The sequence below is a fragment of the Ranitomeya variabilis genome, chromosome 2, assembly GCF_051348905.1.
Source record: "Ranitomeya variabilis isolate aRanVar5 chromosome 2, aRanVar5.hap1, whole genome shotgun sequence".
NCBI classification, from domain to species: Eukaryota; Metazoa; Chordata; class Amphibia; order Anura; family Dendrobatidae; genus Ranitomeya; species Ranitomeya variabilis.
In genome coordinates, this window is record NC_135233.1 from 1,062,323,738 (window position 1) to 1,062,344,920 (window position 21,183).

At 49.2% G+C, this 21,183-nt stretch overlaps 1 protein-coding gene across 3 annotated transcripts in view; it reads right to left on the minus strand.

The window, feature by feature from the left end:
• ATAD2B (ATPase family AAA domain containing 2B) overlaps positions 1–20,824 on the minus strand; it is a 138,498-nt gene extending 117,674 nt beyond the window's left edge. For 2 of the 3 annotated variants that reach the window (XM_077291497.1, XM_077291496.1), the window contains exon 1: positions 20,528–20,780. In XM_077291497.1, coding sequence (XP_077147612.1) covers positions 20,528–20,635 — 108 coding nt within the window. In that variant the 5' untranslated portion in view covers positions 20,636–20,780. Of the gene's footprint in view, positions 1–20,527 lie in introns of all 3 variants that reach the window. The other variant, XM_077291498.1, reaches the window with a different exon arrangement.
• Between the last annotated feature and the right edge of the window lie 359 nt (positions 20,825–21,183).

Below are 21,183 nucleotides of genomic sequence, written 5' to 3' on the forward strand. Positions count from 1 at the left end.
GTGAGACTATCACAGTGATCAAAACAAATCAATAGGAAAACCTCCTATTGTTGCCGGGTGCCGGCCGGCAGGCAGATCTCAGCGGGCGCACTGCTCATGAGGCCACCATTTTCTTCCCAGAAGACGCCAAGGGCCGGGGGACAGAGCAAGAGGGATTGGGGGATGCCGGAGGTACCAGGGGAGGGGGCTCGGGGGACCCCATTTCTCTCTCCTCTGGTTTGTTAGGTCATATCAGAGGAGAGAGAAAAATGGGAAATTAGACTTTTATTTTGTTTTGTGATCGCAACACTGGGGACAGTAAAAACTGACCCGAATCATGTTCTCCTGGGTCTCAGCTACCAATAGTAGCCGAGACCCTGGAGCTTTTCCGATGCTGGGGGGCGCTATACCCTTATTTCTCAGGGCCATTAACCCTCCTTCACATACAATATTCGGACTAACGAGTTCACATACAATGTGCCTTTCAGGCGCCTGCTGGAAAAATACCTATAATATCTAATGTTTGCAATTTCAGTGCTCTAAAAGTGATCAGTGACCTTCATAGGGATGTAATAAAAGAGACTACACATAATCAGTTGCAAAAAAAAAACATTTATTTAACATAAAACTAATAACTATGAAATACAAACGTTTCAAAACTCCCGCCAAATAGTCCCCAGTTCGACTCTCTCAAAAAAATGTACAAAGAAAATTTTTGAACACAAACTTAATTTTAAGGTACCTTAAGTACTATTAAAAACATATTCAATCAGAAGTAGATGCTGAGGTTCCCCAGAAAAGTCACACTTGCAGAGCAAATAGCAAGAATTACACACCATTTTTGCATGTGTCAGGCAAATTGCTTTATGACATTTGAGACATTCATAATTTGAAAGCCTTCTGGTTCCGCTTTCCGTTTGGCAGGTGGTGCATCTCCTTCTTTTGTGAGGTGGTGCAGATGGTGACTTTTCACCATCATCTTCTGGGCGGAACCTTTTGAGCTGAACTTGAAGGCGAGAGGGGATACCGATTGTTTTCACGCTTCTCCTGCGTAGCTCTCCAAGTACTAGTTCATGGGCCAATTTTTTCAGATACAATCGTCTACGGAGTGGTTCAAGCTTGTTTTCAAGATAAATCACTTGTGAATTTATACCACCCAAATTCAACATAGCAAAAAATATGACCATTGGCCAGCGTTTGATGTTTCTGCTGACGTTGAAAGTGGAGCACATCTGATCTGCTGTATCCACACCCCCTTTGGTGGCATTGTAAAATGTAATTATCTCCGGGTTTTTTTCTGCCCCAGTCCCAGGATCGATGGCAGCATCATCATGAAGTGTTGATAGAAGAAGTACGATTTTTTTGGCATGTGGTACATAGGAAACTAAAGCCTTTCCATTATGGAATGCAAACATACTGCTGTACTGTTGTCTCTCTTTCACACTTACAAACTGTGGCGGCAATTCCCTTTTGTTTTTTCTTACAGTTCCCACATATGACAGCTTCTGAATTTTCAGATAATCAATCAGATCACAACTTGTAAACCAATTGTCAGCTGTAATATTGCGACTCGATCCAAATAAGGGTTCAGCCAGTCTTTTTACAACATCAATGGGTTTGTTGCTCACACAGTAAGGACCTTCTGGTTGTTTTCCTGCATAAACTTCCAGGTTGTAAGTGTAGGTCTTACTGGCATCAACAAGGGCATAAATTTTTATTCCATATTTGTTTGGCTTTGATGGAATATATTGACGAAAGGCACATCTACCACGAAAACCAGGGAGCATTTCGTCAATAGTGAGATTCTCTCCAGGGTAATAACTTTGTTTACAGTTTACAACAAATCTTTGAAATATATCACGAATTGGAGCAAGTCGGTCATGTGTTTTGCGTTCGGTTCGGGTAGTTCTGTCGTCAAACCGAAGGCAACGAATTAGAATCTTGAATCTGTTTATGGACATAACAAGGCTAAATTTTTCAACTCCATCCCCATCTTTACCCCAAAGTTCCTCCAAACTTTGTCTATTTGCCCTATAAGCTCCTGCAAGGTACAGTAATCCAAAAAAAGCACGCACTTCTATTTCATCTGTGGGCTTGATGGTTCTGTTGCAGATGTACTTGTCCTTTATAATGTCTATATATTGGTTGGTATATGTGACAATAGAGTCCAGAATGTCATCTGTAAATATACTGTTCCAGCATTCAACTGCAGTTTTTGCATTATGTGCAGTTCCTATTACTGCAGGAAGGTGAGTAATAATGTTTAAAGGTTCCCTACGTTTTTTCAGGAATGGCTTCTTGTTCCATTTAGTATTTTTATCTTTTCCAATATAATATGATCCAACTTCTTCATCCTCACCACTGTCACCATCTTGCTCTGTTTCAGAATCCAGGACACATTCTTCCACCTCATCATGAGAATCAATCTCACTTTCCTCTCCTAAATCCTCATTCAGTGTGAGGTCTCTATCATCTAACAGCATGTTTGTTACTTCCTCAACATCAAGTTGTTTGGATAAATTGTACATTTTCCTCTCCATTTCAGCAGATAATCTGAAGCAAGAGAAGGAATATGTTAGGGAACTACTGTATATGCCTGAGCAGCACACTTTCTTTTATAAAATCTCCCTTATTTCTATGAAATATCCTCACATTTTGTGCTATACATTCATAAAACAAGCTAAATAAACTATTGTGATGAATAAAAACATAAAATACCAACCTTACTGAATGTGACGTATTCACATACAATGAGCCTGAGAGATCTGTGCAGCTATATCCTCTCCCCTGAAGCTCTGAAATCCAACTGTGATATCAGGTTTCACAGACCTTCAAGAGACAGGAGACTACCTGGAGGGAGGGGCTTTCCTCACAATCTGGTGAGGAAGGAGAAATGAAAGTAAAAGAGAAGCGCCTGTCAGATCAGTTGTATGTGACGGAGGGTTAAAAAGCAGCGCTGAGGAATAAGTACCATTAACTGCCGCCGTTAAAAGGTGCATCAGCGGTCGTTAGGGGTTAAAAAAAAAAAAAGGATTTTTGCGTACTTACCGGAAAATCTTTCTCTTAGCCTCTAATTGGGGGACACAGGACCATGGGTGTTATGCTGCTGTCCACTAGGAGGCGACACTATGCATAATCTGAAAAAGACTAACTGTGGCTCCTCCTATGCAGTATACACTCCTGGATGGCGTCAGCCTTCTCCAGTTTTGTGCAAAAGCAGTAGGAGGAACGTAACATGAATGACATAGACATGCCTATAAGAAGGCCACTATGTAAGAGCTCAAAGAATAATATGAGAACTCAACAGTAACAACGGCCCGAAAAGGGCAACAGGGTGGGAGCTGTGTCTCCCAATTAGAGGCCAAGAGAAAGATTTTACGGTGAGTACACAAAAATCTCCTTTACTCTGTCGCCTCATTGGGGGACACAGGACCATGGGACGTCCCAAAGCAGTCCCTGGGTGGGAAGCAATGGACGAATATTGTGCAGACAGGCCCCTATACTTGGGGCACCGCCGCCTGCAGAACCAGTCTACCCAGGCTCGCGTCCGCTGAGGTCTGGGTATGAACCCTGTAGTGTTTAGTAAACGAGTGTGGGCTAGTCCAAGTGGCCGCCTTACACACTTGTGCCGAAGCCTGGAGCCGAATGGCCCAGGAGGCCCCTACCGCCCATGTAGAGTGTGCCGTAATACCGGCTGGAAGAGGAGAATTCTTAAGGCGGTAGGCCTCTTGTATGGTGGATGTGATCTTCCTGGCAAGGGTAGCTTTCGAAGCTGGGAGACCCTTGCGGCCGCCTTCTGGAAGAAGGAAAAGGGATCAGACCTCCGGAAGGAGGCAGTCCTAGACACATATATACGCAATGCCCTGACAAGGTCAAGAGCATGCAGAGCCTTCTCCACTCTATGAACCGGGACCGGACAAAGGGAAGGCAGAGAAATTTCCTCATTGAGGTGTAAGTTGGACACAACCTTCAGAAGGAAGAATGGGACAGTACGGAGAACTACCTTGTCCTGGGGAAAAGCCAGGAAGAGCCGTCTGCAGGAGAGTGCTGTCAGTTTAGACACCCTGCGTAGCGAGGTGATTGCCACCAGGAAAAAAACACCTTCTGGGAGAGAAGGCGGAGCGGGACCTCCTAAAGGTGTTCGAAGGGTGGTTCCTGCAATGCTGTCAGGACCAGGTTGAGGTCCCATGTTTCTAGTGGTCGTCTGTAGGGGGGAACCAATCGGGAAACCCCCTGAAGAAAAGTCCTTACTCGCAGCTTGGTAGCAATGCGCCTTTGAAAAAAAGCACTGAGAGGGCTGACACCTGGCTCTTAGGCGAGCCCAGGGACAGCCTGGCCTCCAGACCCGATTGGAGAAAAAAAAACAGGTAGTTCGGGGAGGGAAGAAGGGAATGGGGTCTGGCCGCGAGATTCGCACCAGGTAAAGAGAACTTTCCAGATACGGTCTTAGATCTTGGCAGAGGCAGGCTTCCGTGCCCTGATCATGGTCCTAATGACGTCTGTCGAGAGCGCTGCCTGGGTTAGAACCCAGGTTTCAAGGGCCATGCCGTCAAATTGAGAGCCCCTGAGTTCTGGTGGTAGAACGGCCCTTGTGATAGAAGATCGGGGCGGTCGGGGAGGCGCCAGGGGGCGTCTGCTGAAAGTTGTACGACGTCGGCGTACCATGTACGTCTGGGCCAGACCGATGCGATTAAGATGGTTGGAACTCCATCTTGCTTGATCTTCCTCACCACTCTGGATAACAGGGGGAGAGGTGGAAGAATGTACAGAGGCTGGAACTGGGTCCAGTCCTGAACCAGAACGTCTGCTCTGAGCGACCACGGATCGTGTGTTCTGGCCATGAAGTTGGAGACCTTGGCATTGAAGTGGGATGCCATTAGGTCCACATCTGGGGTCCCCCAGCGATGGCAGTTCTGACAAAAAATTTCAGGATGGAGAGACCACTCTCCCGAATCTATTCCTTGTCATCTGAGGAAGTCTGCTTCCCAGTTGTCCATACCCGGAATGTGGATCGCCGAGAGAACCGAGCCTGTGTCCTCCACCCAGTGGAGGATGTGTGACACTTCTCGCATCGCCTGGGTACTGCGGGTCCTCCCTTGGTGATTCACATATGCCACAGTGGTGGCATTGTCTGATTGTATTCTGATGCGAGAGGCTGCCAGTAAATGATGGAAGGCCCTCAATGCCAGGAGGTTGGCACGAATTTCCAGGATGTTGATGAGCATGGTCGCTTCCACTGGGGACCACTTGCCCTGTGCCCTGTGGTGTAGGTGCACTGCACCCCAACCCGTCAGGCTCGCATCGGTGGTCAGAACCTTCCACTTACCTGTGAGAAAGGATTTCCCCTTTGCTAGCGAGGTTGGCTTGAGCCACCAGTGCAGGGACCTCTTGGTTGACGACGTTAGCCGGAACTCCCTGTCGAGAAAGGGATTCCTGTCCCAGGACATGAGAATGGCTAGTTGGAGAGTCCGGAGGAGAAACTGGGCCAAATTGGGACCGCTTCTATTGCTGCCCCCATCCTGCCAAGGACTCATGGCAAACCGGAGAGATCGAGGGGGTTTGCGGAGGAGAATGCGAACTCCTAGGCGGAGAGCCAGTGCCTTGTCCCTGGGAAAGAGCACTAGACCCCTGGAGGTGTTGTATAGCATTCCCAGGAAGGTCAGAGACTGACTCAGGGTTGGTGATGACCTTTGTAGGTTGACTAACCAACCCATGCGACTCAGTGTCGATTGTGATTGAGACGCTGAGCTCGCAGTCCTTGAAGGTAGGAGCCTTGATGAGTAGATCGTCCAGGTATGGAACGACTACTATGCCTCTGGAGTGCAGGACGTCCATGGTGGCTGCCATGACCTTGGTAAACACTCTGGGAGCCATGGCGAGTCCGAACGGAAGAGCCACGAAATGGTAGTGGTCCTGGTCGATTGCGAACCTGAGAAAAACTCTGACAAGCAGGTGCAATCGGTATATGCAGGTATGCGTCTTGTATTTCTATGAAGGAGAGAAATTCTCCCTTCTCCATGGACGCAATGATGGACCGAAGGGGACTCCAGCGGAAGTGATGAACCCGTACATATTTGTTCAGTTGTTTAAGGTCCAGTATGGGCCGTACGATGCCTCCTTTTCTTGGGGACTATGAATAGATTGGAGTAGAACCCTCGGAAGCGCCCGGCCGTGGGAACCGGTACTATGACTCCTGCTTGAAGAAGCGAGGGAACCGCTTGGTGGAAGGCATGAGCCTTGGCTGGCGGTTTTGGGGGAACAGAGAGGAAGACTCGGTTCGGTGGGTTGGAGGTGAAGTCTATTTTGTATCCGGAAGACACTAGTTCCCTGACCCACCTGTCTTCTGTAGTAGGCATCCAGACTTGCTGGAAGAGCAAATTCGGCTGCCTACAGGTGGGATGTCTTCCGGGGTTGGTGAGTCATAAGGAGGAAAATATCTGAGGTTTACCTCCTTTGGGCTTTGACTGGCCTGCTTTTAACTGCCAGGTCTTGTCCGACCTTTGCGTCGACCATGAGTTGTCCCTGTGTGGGGAACGGTTACGATTTTGTGCTGGACGCGAGACGGACCAGCCCGAGGAATTCCGAAAGGGTCGGAATCGGTTTTGTTACACTTCTTGTAAGTGCGTATAGGTTTCAGCTGAGGGAGAGAGGTACTCTTCCCTCCCCCCGGTGGCTTTGTATATCATTGTATCCAACCTTTCACCGAAAAGTCACCCACTGAGATACGGGAGGTGTGTGAGGGACTTCTTTGAGGCTGCGTCCGCTTTCCATTCCGCAGCCAGAGGATACGCCGAATCGTGATGGCGTTTGATGCTATCCCCGCTACGCCCCTTGCTGGATCCAGAGCTGAATGAAGCATGTAATCTGCTACAACTGCTATTTGAACCGCTTGGTCCGATAGCTCAGGAGCAGATGCTTGGAGGCTAGCTTGTAAATTTTTGGCCCAAGCCAGTATGGCCTTGGCAGCCCAAACTGAAGTGAACGCGAAAGCCAGGGAGGCCCCTGCCGCCTCGAAAATTGAACGAGCCATGCGTTCTAACTGCCGGTCTGCTGCGTCCCTGAGGGTTGAGTTATCTGGCAGTGAAAGGAGAGTCTGTGCTGCTAGTCTAGAGACTGGGGGGGGGTCTACTTCGGGTGGATATGTCCATTCCTTGGTGTCCTTCTGTAGGAAAGGGTACCTTGCCTCCAGATATTTGCGATTAGCAAGTTTTTTCTCAGGCTTTGAGAGCTGCTCTATAAGGATCGCTTTAAACTCTGGGTGGTTAAAGAAAACCTTCAGAGGCTTCAGAGGTCCTTCAAAAGAAATCCTCTGGTGGCAGATTAGTAATGTCCAGCACCCGATTGATGGAAGAGATTATGTCCTCGACTAGCGCTGTATTGCTAGGGGGATTGGGATCAGGGACCCCTCCGTTCCCCTGTCTGAGTCAGAGTCGCAGATGCCTTCCGAATCATGTGCATCACTGAGGCGTCCCCTGCTGGGTGAGCTGGGGAGGACTTCTCTGGTCGGGGTTTGCGGAGATCTGCATTGTCTGCCCCTGGAAGGGGACGGTCTAGATGACTTGGAACTACGGTGTCTCTCCCTAGAAGGGGATGACCGTGTGCTATGGGATGACGCAGATGGACTTGACCTATGGGTCCGCTTGCGTCCTGACCTAGACGTGGATGTGCCAGGTCGTTCTGTTCCTGAGTCAAGCTCTCCCTTTGCTGGGTAGCGGTCATAGCCGAGGCATGACTCTGCAGAGCCTGAAGCAATGTGGAGGTTTGGTTATCTATAGACTGCGTCATAGATTGCGACCTCTGAGTGACCCATTCCGGCGTGGCATTAGACACCGAGGCATTGGCAGGGGCTTGTTGGGGCTCTGACACAGTAGTCTGGATGCAGTCCTGGCAACGCGTTACGTGCTGCCACTGGGGAGAGCGGTCCTGCAGGCTGTACAGAATGCATAATAGCAGTCCTGCCTGGTTCTCTTGGACCTTGAGCCCGGCATAGTGCACAGAGTGCAGAAGGGCTGGCTGCAGAGGACCTTACAGGGGTAGAGAAACCTATAGGGGAGCCTTATAGGTAATATGGATTCACAGCCGAGTAAAACAACCCAGCTGTGATCTTACCCCACCAGTATGCCCCTAGGTCCAGCGCCGAAGATCCACAGTCTTGTGCCCCCCCGGAGACTGGCTGACCTGGTCCTGCTGCCCGGGAGATGCAGGGTTAATCCTTGCTGCAGTAGAAATGGCCGCCGAGGAGAAGAGGCAGGGGGAGAAGGGGGCAGAGAGCTGAGAAAAAGGCGGCAAAGCTGTGTAAAAACGAGCCCTTTCTGTCTCGATCCACCCCCTTTATGACACTGTAGAGTGTCGTATTTGCCAACCGGGGGGCGGAGAGGAGGCGGCGGCTACAGCTAGGCCGAAGCCGGGGCCCAAATTAGATGCCGGATGCCCAGAAAGGCTCCAGGCCGGCGCGGAAGTCCGGGGGGGGGGGGGTCGGATCTGAACCGGACCCCCCCCCCCCGGATTTAAAGGCAGGATAGCGGTGGGGCTGTAAGCGGAAGGGGGGGCCCTGTGAGGGGTCCCCCTGAGGCAGTATAGAGCTGGTGCTGCCGCAGAGACAGAGGCGCAGGGAGCCCTGTGTCTGTCTGTGCCATGCCTGCCTGCACTCCCCCCGGCCCCAACAGGAGCCCGCAGCTGGGCTGGGGTCCCTGGATGCAGGCACAGTGTGCTGACCCATTGCTGGGAGCTGTAGAGTGCTGCCTGTACAGGCCCTACCTGAGGTGTCTCAACCTAATGCCCCCAGAGGGGGATTAGGGAGGGTGCTGTTGTCACACCTTCAGGGGCCTTTATCCTCGCCTCAACCTCAACCCAGAAACCAAAAGTATTTGGGGAAGGAGGGGGGTCTCGACTTCGAACCAGCACCCGAGGGACTGGGGAAGGAGCAACATGGGGAATAATCATCTCTACTTCAACCGGGCACCTCGTAATAGGGGGCCGAGGAAGGAGCCATGCCGGGAGTCTCACAGGAGACACCCACTTTTCTTCATCTGTAATCCGTCAGAAAAAAACAGAGTAAAAAAAAAAAATCTTAGGTGTGCCTCCTATGCGACACTAAGCAAAAACTGGAGAAGGCTGACGCCGTCCAGGAGTGTATACTGCAGAGGAGAAGCCACGGTTAATCTTTTTCAGATTATGCATAGTGTCGCCTTCTAGTGGACAGCAGCATAACACCCATGGTCCTGTGTCCCCCAATGAGGCGACAGAGTAATCCCTGTTACAACAGGTCACCAAACAATGATCCCATGTCACTGGAGGTCAACATACCCCTCCCTCTCGGCAAGAGTTGTTTGCTGAAACAGTTACAACCCAACTATAGAATCTACGACTGCACAAACTGATTAGAAAAGTCCACCACAGCTTAGAATGTCTTCCAATGTCTTCCTCCCCCGTCGCTTTCCTTCTTCAATTCCTCAATACTTATCCCACTTACAATTATCGAAAATTTTGGTCCCCACAACTCAGCCTTTCCAATGTACGATTTATCCCAAAAGTGAGTACACCCCTGATATTTTTGTAAATATTTTATTCTTATCTTTTCATGGTACAGCACCGAAGATTTGACATTTTGATACAATGTGTCATATCTTTCACACATTGGTGAGGCATCCTTCAATTTCACACATTCGTCAGGGCAATTGAGTTGGTCAGGGATCCTTCAATTTCATACATTGGTCAGGGCCATTGAGTTGGTCAGGCATCCTTCAACGTATGAAATTGAAGGATACCTGACCAACTCAATGGCCCTGTTCAATGTGTGAAATTGAAGGATGCCTGACCAACTCAATGGCCCTGACCAATGTATGAAATTGAAGGATACCTGACCAACTCAATGGCCCTGACCAATGTATGAAATTGAAGGATACCTGACCAACTCAATGGCCCTGTTCAATGTGTGAAATTGAAGGATGCCTGACCAACTCAATGGCCCTGACCAATTTCACACATTGATCAGGGCCATTGAGCTGGTCAGACATCCTTCAATTTCATACATTGGTCAGGGCCATTGAGTTGGTCAGTCATTGTTCAATTTCACACATTGGTCAGGCAATTCTTACTTACACACATTGGCCAGGGCCATTGAGCTGGTCAGACATCCTTCAATTTCACACACTGGTCAGGCAATTTTTACTTAAGGTACCGTCACACTCAGCGACGCTGCGGCGATATAGACAACGAGCCGACCTAAACTAGATCGCTGGAGCGTCGCTGTTTAGGTCGCTGTAGAGACGTCAAACACAGCAACTCCAGAACTATGCAGGAGCGATCCAGTGACGTAACGGCGACTCACTTCTCGTTCTCGCAGGTTGTTAGCTCCATGTCAAACATTGCTGGCGTCGTTGCTTTTGATGTCAAACACGACGATACACGCCGACCTGACGACGAAATAAAGTTCTGGACTTCTAGCTCCGACCAGCGATGGCACAGCGGGATCCAGATCGCTGCTGCGTGTCAAACACAACGAGATCGCTATCCAGGACGCTGCAACGTCACGGATTGTTGTCGTTCTCGTTGCAAAGTTGCTGAGTGTGACGGTACCTTTACACACATTGGTTGGCCATTGAATTGCTCAGGCATGTTTACTTTAACACATACACTATCACTAATATAAACTGTACTAATACTACAGCCATTCTCATGTGAAAACACCAAGACATGAAGGTTTAAACATGAGAAAAAAGTCACAAAAATAAATAGGTTTCACACCCTACTGTATCTGCTTTTTATTACTAAAAATGCAGGATAAAACTAAAGGCAATGTTTTTTTGCACTTCCTCATTGCTTTCAATGGTTGAAAAAAAACACTGCAAAAATGCTGAAAAGCGACATGCTGAAGTTTTCCTATTCAGTCAAGAAAAAAACACTAGTATGTGCATGAGATTTTAAAAATGTCATAGCTTTTGCTGGTACTGCAACTTTTAATTTGCTTAAAAAAAAAAATGCATCGTGTGAACATAGACTTACCCCGAGAAAAATTCAACAAAATTTTAATTGTATTGATCGCTGTATATTACATCTAGCTTTTTGTATTGATGCATTTTTAGGTCTCATTGTTGTAGAATATCACCAGGGACCATGGTCTGAGAGGATGGAAATGTTAGAAAGTGTTCTTGTAACGTGCATCAGTAACAATATATTGTGTTCAAGACAATACAACTGTCAGGGATGGGGGGGCGGCGCCTCATGTGCCAGGCATACATACAGTGGGTACGGAAAGTTTTCAGACCCCTTTACATTTTTCACGCTTTGTTTCATTGCAGCCATTTGGTACATTCAAAAAAGTTCATTTTTTTTCATTAATGTTCACTCTGCACCCCATCTTGGCTGAAAAAAAAACAGACATGTAGAAGTTTATGCAAATTTAATAAAAAAGAAAAACTGAAATATCACATGGTCATAAGTATTCAGACCCTTTGCTCAGACACTCATATTTAAGTGCTATGCTGTCCATTTCCTTGAGATCCTCCTTGAGACGGTTCTACTCCTTCATTGGGGGCCAGCTGTGTGTAATTAAACTGATAGGACCGCACAGCTCACAGTGCATGTCAGACCAAATGAGAATCATGAGGTCAAAGGAACTGGCCAAGGAGCTCAGAGACAGAATTGTGGCAAGGCACAGATCTGGCCAAGGTTAACAGAATTTCTGCAGTACTCATGGTTTTTAAGAGCACAGTGGCCTCCATAATCCTTAAATGGAATAAGTTTGGGACCACCAGAAGTCTTCCTAGACCTGGCCGTCCAGCCAAACTGAGCAATCGTGGGAGAAGAGCCTTGGTGAGAGAGGTAAAGAAGAACCCCAATATCACTGTGGCTGAGCTCAGAGATGCAGTAGGGAGATGGGAGAAAGTTCCACAAAGTCAACTATCAATGCAGCCTTCCACCAGTTGGACCTTTATGGCAGAGTCGCCCGACGGAAGCCTCTCCTCAGTGCAAGACATATGAAAGCCCACATAGAGTTTGAACACGGCCAACTACAGAGATATTCTGGATGAAAACCTCTTCCAGAGTGCTCTGGACCTCAGACTTGGCTGAAGGTTCACCTTCCAACAAGACAATGACCCTAAGCACACAGCTAAAATAACAAAGGACTGGCTTCAGAACAACTCTGTGACCATTCTTGACTGGCCCAGCCAGAGCCCTGACCTAAACCCAATTGAGCATCTCTGGAGAGACCTGAAAATGGCTGTCCACCAACATTCACCATCCAACCTGACGGAACTGGAGAGGATCTGCAAGGAAGAATGGCCGAGGATCCCCAAATACAGGGGTGAGAAACTTGTTGCATCATTCCCAAGAAGGCTCATGGCTGTACTAGCGCAAAAGGTGCTTCTACTCAATACTGAGCAAAGGGTCTGAATACTTATGACCATGTGATATTTCAGTTTTTTTTTTTTTAATAAATATACAAAAATTTCTACTTTTCTGTTTTTTTCAGTCAAGATGGGGTGCAGAGTGTACATTAATAAGAAAAAAATAACTTTTTTGAATTTACCAAATGGCTGCAATGAAACAGAGTGAAAAATGTAAAGGGGTGTGAATACTTTCTGTAGCCGCTGTATGTGCAGGCAGCTCACATGACTGCAGGCCGCTCTGCGCACCAGCTGCTTCTTTGTTTACATGGGGGAGGCAGCAGAGATATGTGCGGCCCCAGATGAACTTGTACTGGGAGAGCTGGGAATGTAACCAGACGGCCGCCAGATACACACACAGCTCTGCTGAGCCTTCCCCGGAGCATGGCAACCAATGCTATACAGAGACCACACTGCAAATACACAACTTCTGGTGCAAAGTCCTCCCCAATTACGAGCATCCGACACATTTACTACTAATAATCCTGGAGAAGATTTACTCAGAAGTTTACGTTATTTTCACCCCTCTGTTTTTCCTCCTGGAAACACAGGAATAAATCAATTACTAGGGGTGATTATTCCTCATCAATGGGGCTAAACCATAGATACTCAGCTCTGACACCAGAAGCACATTGACAAAAGGTATAAGAACCCCGTGGGTCATAAATGGAGGCATTTCCAGGAGGAATAACACCGCTATGTTGATGAATATAGTTACTCTGAACTCTACAACATGCCGCCCCTCTGTCCTTTCTCCTGGAAATGTATGAATAAAGTAATAACTGGGTGTTAAAGAGGACAGCGATTGGCTGCAGCGGTCAGATGACTGGAACATCAGAGGCACATAAGGTCAGCGATCAGTACCAGGACCCAAAACCAAGATGTCCTAGTGACCGCCAACGGGGCGGGCTGCTAAACCTGGAGGGTGTTCCCGAGGAGCAGTACTGTCTGCACTATGTCTGTTCCCATCAGAATGGCTAATGCAAAACTACAACTCTCAGCATGCTCAGATGACAACTCCCAGCACTGGTGTCACCATTTAGAAAATAAACAGATGGAAGAAATCAGATATATCTGCTGGGAAAGTGAAATTCTGCCCCCCGGATTCCTGCACCGCGGGGTCCGCACACGGATCAGCCGCATTCCCTGAGACATAATACAAGGTGAAAAGCAAGAACAAGAGAGGAAAAAGGAAAACGGTGTCTGTCCGTCCTGCAGAGAGCACAGTAACTGCAGGGAGGCCCCAGGAGCTGCAGCTACATGTTACACCAGCTGTGACAGCCCTGACAGATGTGAGGAGTCATCCACCAGAGGGCGCTCCACTCCAAGGAAACTTGTGTTCTTTTATACAATGTAGACAAGCGCCTGCTGTGCCCACACTACGGCCACAGCACAATGGGCACAAAGCCTGCGGAGCCCGGACACAGCACACAAGCACAGAAGTAATGGAGACGAGAAGGGCAGAAGACAGATCAGCGGCTGCGGCACCCAACACCGGCCAGGGATAGCCGCAGCAACTGATCAGAGCGGTCAGCGAGTCATAAAGGAAAGTGTAGGGGCAGATGTAGCAGAGTAGAGTGTCACTCCCATGCGCACGATGGAGAAAGTGCAAAACATTGCACTATGCCATAGGACAAGCTCAGCTCATCTCTACCTGGTGCAGCAGAGCTGAAAGTGTCCTCCATGGGCTACAGAAAAGGTTTAGTTTTTACCTGTTATCCTGTATAAAAGCACAGGACAAAAAAAAAAACATTCAACTGTGCCACCTGGTTCAACAGGTCCCCCCGTCGCTCAGCAACAGCCCCCACCGCCGCGTCCAGCAACAGCTTCCCTCCGTGCCACCTCTGCACTCCGCGACATGTCCCCTCCGTGCCATCTCGGCACCCGACGCTCAGCGACATGTCCCCTCCACGCCACCTCTGCACTCGGTACTCAGCGACATGTCCCCTCCACCTCTGCACTCGGCACTCAGCGACATGTCCCCTCCACGCCACCTCTGCATTCGGCACTCAGCGACATGTCCCCTCCACGCCACCTCTGCACTCGGCACTCAGCGACATGTCCCCTCCACGCCACCTCTGCACTCAGCGACATGTCCCCTCCACGCCACCTCTGCACTCGGCACTCAGCGACATGTCCCCTCCACACCACCTCTGCACTCAGCGACATGTCCCCTCCACGCCACCTCTGCACTCGGCACTCAGCGACATGTCCCCTCCACGCCACCTCTGCATTCGGCACTCAGCGACATGTCCCCTCCACGCCACCTCTGCACTCAGCGACATGTCCCCTCCACGCCACCTCTGCACTCGGCACTCAGCGACATGTCCCCTCCACGCCACCTCTGCACTCAGCGACATGTCCCCTCCACGCCACCTCTGCACTCGGCACTCAGCGACATGTCCCCTCCACGCCACCTCTGCATTCGGCACTCAGCGACATGTCCCCTCCACGCCACCTCTGCACTCGGCACTCAGCGACATGTCCCCTCCACGCCACCTCTGCACTCAGCGACATGTCCCCTCCACGCCACCTCTGCACTCGGCACTCAGCGACATGTCCCCTCCACACCACCTCTGCACTCAGCGACATGTCCCCTCCACACCACCTCTGCACTCAGCGACATGTCCCCTCCACGCCACCTCTGCACTCGGCACTCAGCGACATGTCCCCTCCACACCACCTCTGCACTCAGCGACATGTCCCCTCCACGCCACCTCTGCACTCGGCACTCAGCGACATGTCCCCTCCACGCCACCTCTGCACTCGGCACTCAGCGACATGTCCCCTCCACGCCACCTCTGCACTCGGAACTCAGCGACATGTCCCCTCCACGCCACCTCTGCACTCAGCGACATGTCCCCTCCACGCCACCTCTGCACTCAGCGACATGTCCCCTCCACGCCACCTCTGCACTCAGCGACATGTCCCCTCCACGCCACCTCTGCACTCAGGGACATTTCCCCTCCGTGCCATCTCGGCACCCGACGCTCAGCGACGTGTCCCCTCCACGCCACCTCTGTACCCGGCACTCAGCGACATGTCCCCTCCACGCCACCTCTGCACTCGGCACTCAGCGACATGTCCCCTCCACGCCACCTCTGCACCCGAAGGTCAGCGACAAGTCCCCTCTACACCACCTCTGCACCCGGCACTCAGCAACATGTACCCTCCACACCACCTCTGTACCCGACACTCAGTGACAAATCCCGTCCACACAACCTCTGCACCCGACGTTAGCGACAAGTCCCCTCCACAGCACCTCTGCACCCAGCGACAAGTCCCCTCCACACCACCTCTGCACCCAGCGCTCAGCGACAAGTCCCCTCCACACAACCTCTGCACCCGGCGCTCAGCGACAAGTCCCCTCCACACAACCTCTGCACCTAGCTCTCAGCGACAAATCCGCTCCACGTCACCTCTGCACCTAGCTCTCAGCGACAAGTCCCCTCCACACCACCTCTGCACCCAGCGCTCAGCGACAAGTCCCCTCCACACAACCTCTGCACCCGGCGCTCAGCGACAAGTCCCCTCCACACAACCTCTGCACCTAGCTCTCAGCGACAAATCCGCTCCACGTCACCTCTGCACCTAGCTCTCAGCGACAAGTCCCCTCCACACCACCTCTGCACCTAGCTCTCAGCGACAAGTCACCTCCACACAACCTCTGCACCCGGCACTCAGCGACAAGTCTGCTCCACGTCACCTGTGGAGAGATCTTAAAACTGATGTTAGGAGAAGGCGCCTTGAAATATCAGAGACCTGGAGCAGTTTACAAAAGAAGAGTGGTGCAAAATACCAGGTAAGGCTACTTTCACACTAGCGTCGTGCACTGCACGTCGCTATGCGTCGTTTTGTAGAAAAAATGCATCCTGCAAAAGTGCTTGCATGATGCGTTTTTTCTCCATAGACTTATTTTCGACGCAGTGCAACGCATTGCCACACGTCGCAACAGTCGTGCGACGGTTGCGTCGTACCGTTGCCACCAAAAAACATTGCATGTAACGTTTTTTGGTGCGTCGTGTCCAGCATTTCCTACCGCGCATGCGCGGCCGGAACTCCGCCCCCTCCTCCCCGCACCTCACAATGGGGCAGCGGATGCGTGACCGCTCAACAGAGGAAGAAGGTGCCGGCGTCTGAGACCATGGGACATGCAGGAGCACCAGAGCAGGTGAGTATGTGATAGTCGTCGCTCCCCCTGACCCGCTGACACCCCCCCGGCGACCATGACTCGAGTATAAGCCGAGAGGGGCACTTTCAGACCATTTTTTTGGTGGCTGAACATCTCCGCTTATCCTCGAGTATATATGGTACTTAAAAATGATGTTCCACATTATTAAGCAGGCCACAGGTTTCAAGCAATATGGGAAATAAAAAGCATCTCTCTGCTGCTGAAAAGCTTTAAATAGTGCAATGCCTTGGACAAGGTATGAAAACATTAGATATTTCATGAAAACTTAAAAGTGATCATCATACTGTGAAGAGATTTGTGACTGATACAGATCAGACAGAGTTAATGCAGATAAAGGCATAATGAGGAAGGTTTCTGCCAGACAAATTCATTGAATTAAGAGAGCAGCTGCCAAAATACCATTACAAAGCAGCAAACAGATGTTGGAAGCTGCTGGTGCCTCTGGAGTGCCCAGAACCTTAAGGTGTAGGACCCTTCAAAGGCTTGCTTTGGTTCATAAACCTACTATTCGGCCACCCCTAAACAGTGTTCACAAGCAGAAATGGTTGCAGTGGGCCCAGAAATACACACTAATTTTCAAACAGTCTTGTTAACTGATGAGTGTCAAGCAACCCCGGATGGTCCAGATGGATGGAGTAGTGGATGGTTGGTGGATGGCCACCATGTCCCAACAAGGCTGCGACCGACGTCAGCAAGGAGGTGGTGGAGTCATGTTTTGGGCCGGAATCATGGGGAAACAGCTGGTAGAGCCCTTTAAGGTTCCTGAAGGTGTGAAAATGACCTCTGCCAAGTATATAGAGTTTCTGACTGACAACTTCCTTCCATGGTATCAAAAGCAGAAATGTGCCTTCAGGAACAAAATCATCTTCATGCATGACAATGCACCATCTCATGCTGCAAAGATTCCCTCTGAGTCATTGGCTGCTATGGGCATAAAAGGAGAAAAACTCATGGTGTGGCCACCATCTTCCCCTGACCTCAACCCTATAGAGAACCTTTAGAGCATCATCAAACAAAAGATCTATGAGGGTGGGAGGCAGTTCACATCAAAACAGCTGCTCTGGGAGGCTATTCTGACTTCATGCAAAGAAATAGAAGCAGAAACTCAATGGATGCAGGAATTGTGAAGGTGATATCAAAGAAGGGTTCTATGTTAACATGTAACTTGGCCGGTTAGGAGGTTTGGGAGTTAAATAGCTTTTATGTCCAGTGAATGTGACCTCCTAATGCTGCAAATTCAACAAATGAGCATTTTCAGTTCTATAAAACAAATCAAATGTTTAGAAATTCTACCGTGCCAAATAATTTGGAACATTGCATTCTGAGTTTTTATTCATTTTGGAGATTATACTGTTATCATTGGGAGGTTTCTTCAATAAAATTCGATGTATAATCTAACTGGTGATGACATTTATTAGACTGACTCATTTGCACCGACGATTTAGGAAAATCCGAAAAATCTATAATTTGCATAATAATTTGGAACATGGTGTATATATAATAGTCTGTGGTGTAATATACATAGATAGCGGCCACAGTGTGATATATTGTGGTCTGTGGTGTAATATACACTGCTGATAAAAATAAAGGGAACGCTTAAACATCAAAATTCTGTGAAATCAAACTGTCCACTTAGGAAGCAACACTGATTGACAATTAATTTCACATGCTGTTGTGTAAATGGAATAGACAATAGATGGAAATTATTGGCAATTATCAAGACACCCTCAATAAAGGAGTGGTTCTGCAGGTGGGGACCACATCTCAGTACCAATGCTTTCTGGCTGATGTTTTGGTCACTTTTGAATGTTGGTTGTGCTTTCACACTCGTGGTAGCATGAGACAGACTCTACAACCCACACAAGTGGCTCAGGTAGTGCAGCTCATCCAGGATGGCACATCAATGTGAGCTGTGGCAAGAAGGTTTGCTGTGTCTGTCAGCATAGTGTCCAGAGGCAGTGGCGCTACCAGGAGACAGGCCAGTACACCAGGAGATGTGGAGGGAGCCGTAGGAGGGCAACCTCAGCCTTTGTGCAAGGAGGAACAGGAGGAGCACTGCCAGAGCCCTGCAAAATGACCTCCAGCAGGCCACAAATGTGCATATGTCTGCACAAATGGTTAGAAACCGACTCCATGAGGGTGGTCTGGGTGCCTGACGTCCACAGATGGGGGTTGTGCTCACAGCCCAGCACCATGCAGGACGCTGGGCATTTGCCACAGAACACCAGGATTGGCAAATTCGCCACTGGCGCCGCCCTGTGCTCTTCACAGATGAAAGCAGGTTCACACTGAGCACATGTGACAGACATGACAGAGTCTGGAGATACCGTGAAGAGCGATCTGCTGCCTGACACATCATTCAGCATGACCGGTTTGGCAGTGGGTCAGTAATAGTGTGGGGTGGCATTTCTTTGGAGAGCCGCACAGCACTCCATGTGCTCGTCAGAGGTAGTCTGACTGCCGTTAGGTACTGAGATGAGATCCTAAGACCCCTTGTGAGACCATATGCTGGTGTGGTTGTCCCTGGGTTCCTCCTAATGCAGGACAATGCCAGACCTCATGTGGCTCGAGTGTGTCAGCAGTTCCTGCAAGATGAAGGCATTGAAGCTATGGACTGGCCCCCCTGTTCCCCAGACCTGAATCCGATTGAACACATCTGTGACATCATGTCTCGCACCATCCTTCAAGGTCACGTTGCACCACAGACTGTCCAGGAGTTGGCGGATGCTTTAGTCCAGGTCTGGGAGGAGATCCCTCAGGAGACCATCCACCGCCTCATCAGGAGCATATTACCACAGAAAAATGATGTACTAGTCCCAGAATAAGTATAAATTACAACTTTATTGATATGCAAAATATAAAAACAGGCCAAACAGTGACAATGAAGGGTTAAAACCGGCCCTCAAGCCATAGTTGCATGTAAGGGGAACAGAGCAGCACCCATAGTCCAGACAATAAAATGAAATATGGAACCCATACACAGTCCACCATAACCGACTATTCTTATATGTACACAATAACCCAACAGTGGGGATACAAGAAAAAGTAGGACTTACAAAGCATGGGAGCCGAACACATACCAGATAGTAATAAATGCTGCACAGGCGCCGCGGTGTCCACCTCCTCCCGACGCGCGTTTCGGATGTCCCTTCCTCAAGGAGCATGCCCAGGCATTGTACAGTAGGGAGATCATACAGGCACGTGGAGGCCACACACACTACTGAGCATCATTTCCTTGTGTTGGATCAGCCTGTAACTTCATTTTACACTTTGATTTTGAGCATCATTCCAACTCCAGACCTCCGTGGGATATTAGTTGTGATTTAGGGTGTTCTTTTTTAGGTTTTATTGTTCTCAACACATTCTGCTATCTAGGCAGCCACAGTGTGATATATACTGGTCTGTGGTGATATATATATATGTTATATACATATACTGTATCTCCGGCAGTCAGTGTGAATCTCAGTGCAGTGTTCTCTCGGCAGCAGACAGTGTGATAGATAGATACACTGTCCTGTGGTATACTATATATGTTATATACAAATACTGTATCTCCGGCAGTCACAGTGTGATATATATATACTGGTCTGTGGTGTGATATATACATGTATGTCCAGCGGCAGTGTGATGCATATATATATACTGCCCTGTGGAGTAATACACACATATATCTCCAGCAGCAGACAATGTGATATATATATATATATATATATATATATATATATACACACATACACACCGGTCTGTGGTGTAATATATACATATATATATATATACTGCCCTGTGGTGTAATATATATACTGGTCTGTGGTGTAATATATATACTGCCCTGTGGAGTAATACACACATATATCTCCAGCAGTCACAGTGAGATAATCTCTCACACACAGTGTTCTCTCGGCAGCAGACAGGCTCAGACACAATGGCCGCCGTCTGCCTCCTCCTCCGCCGCCTCCCTCCTCTTTACCTCGGCCGGCTGTGTCCTGCCGGTGAGCCGGCGCTGTCCGGAGCGGGTCCGGGATGAGATGAACTTCAAGTCCGGGCCCTGCCGGGAGCTGAGCCGGGTCTTCACCATGTTGTTAGCGGCGGCCGGTGAGGGCTCTCAGGCTCCGGCTGTGGCTGCCGCCCCTGTCCCTGCTCCTGTCCGCGGCTCGTCCTCCGGCATGCACCGCCCGGCAGCTCCGCACTCTCGTCCCCCCGGATCAGGCTAAGCCGCCGCCGCCGGCCGCCATTTCCCTTTCTCTGCTCAGTCAGACTCACAGCCGCTGCAGCTGATTCCACCAGTCAGCAGGGGGCGCCAAACTTGGTGTCAACTCTATCATCTCTGAGGGTCTCAGGTCACGTGACAGCAGAGGTCGCCATTTTTGTTTCGGGCAAATCGTGTAAAAAATTTTTTTTATTTATTTTAAATAATTATCTAATGTATGTATAAGGTGTTGGTGACCACTGGGGCAGGTGGATTTTATAAAAAATATATATATATATATATTTATTTGCTGGAAAAAAATCATTTTCACACGAGTTTTATTAAGGCCGGCGTCACACTCGGCGTAAGACAATACGGTCCGTATTTTACGGCCGTAATACGGTGAAATGTTCCCAAAATAGTGATCCGTAGGCAGG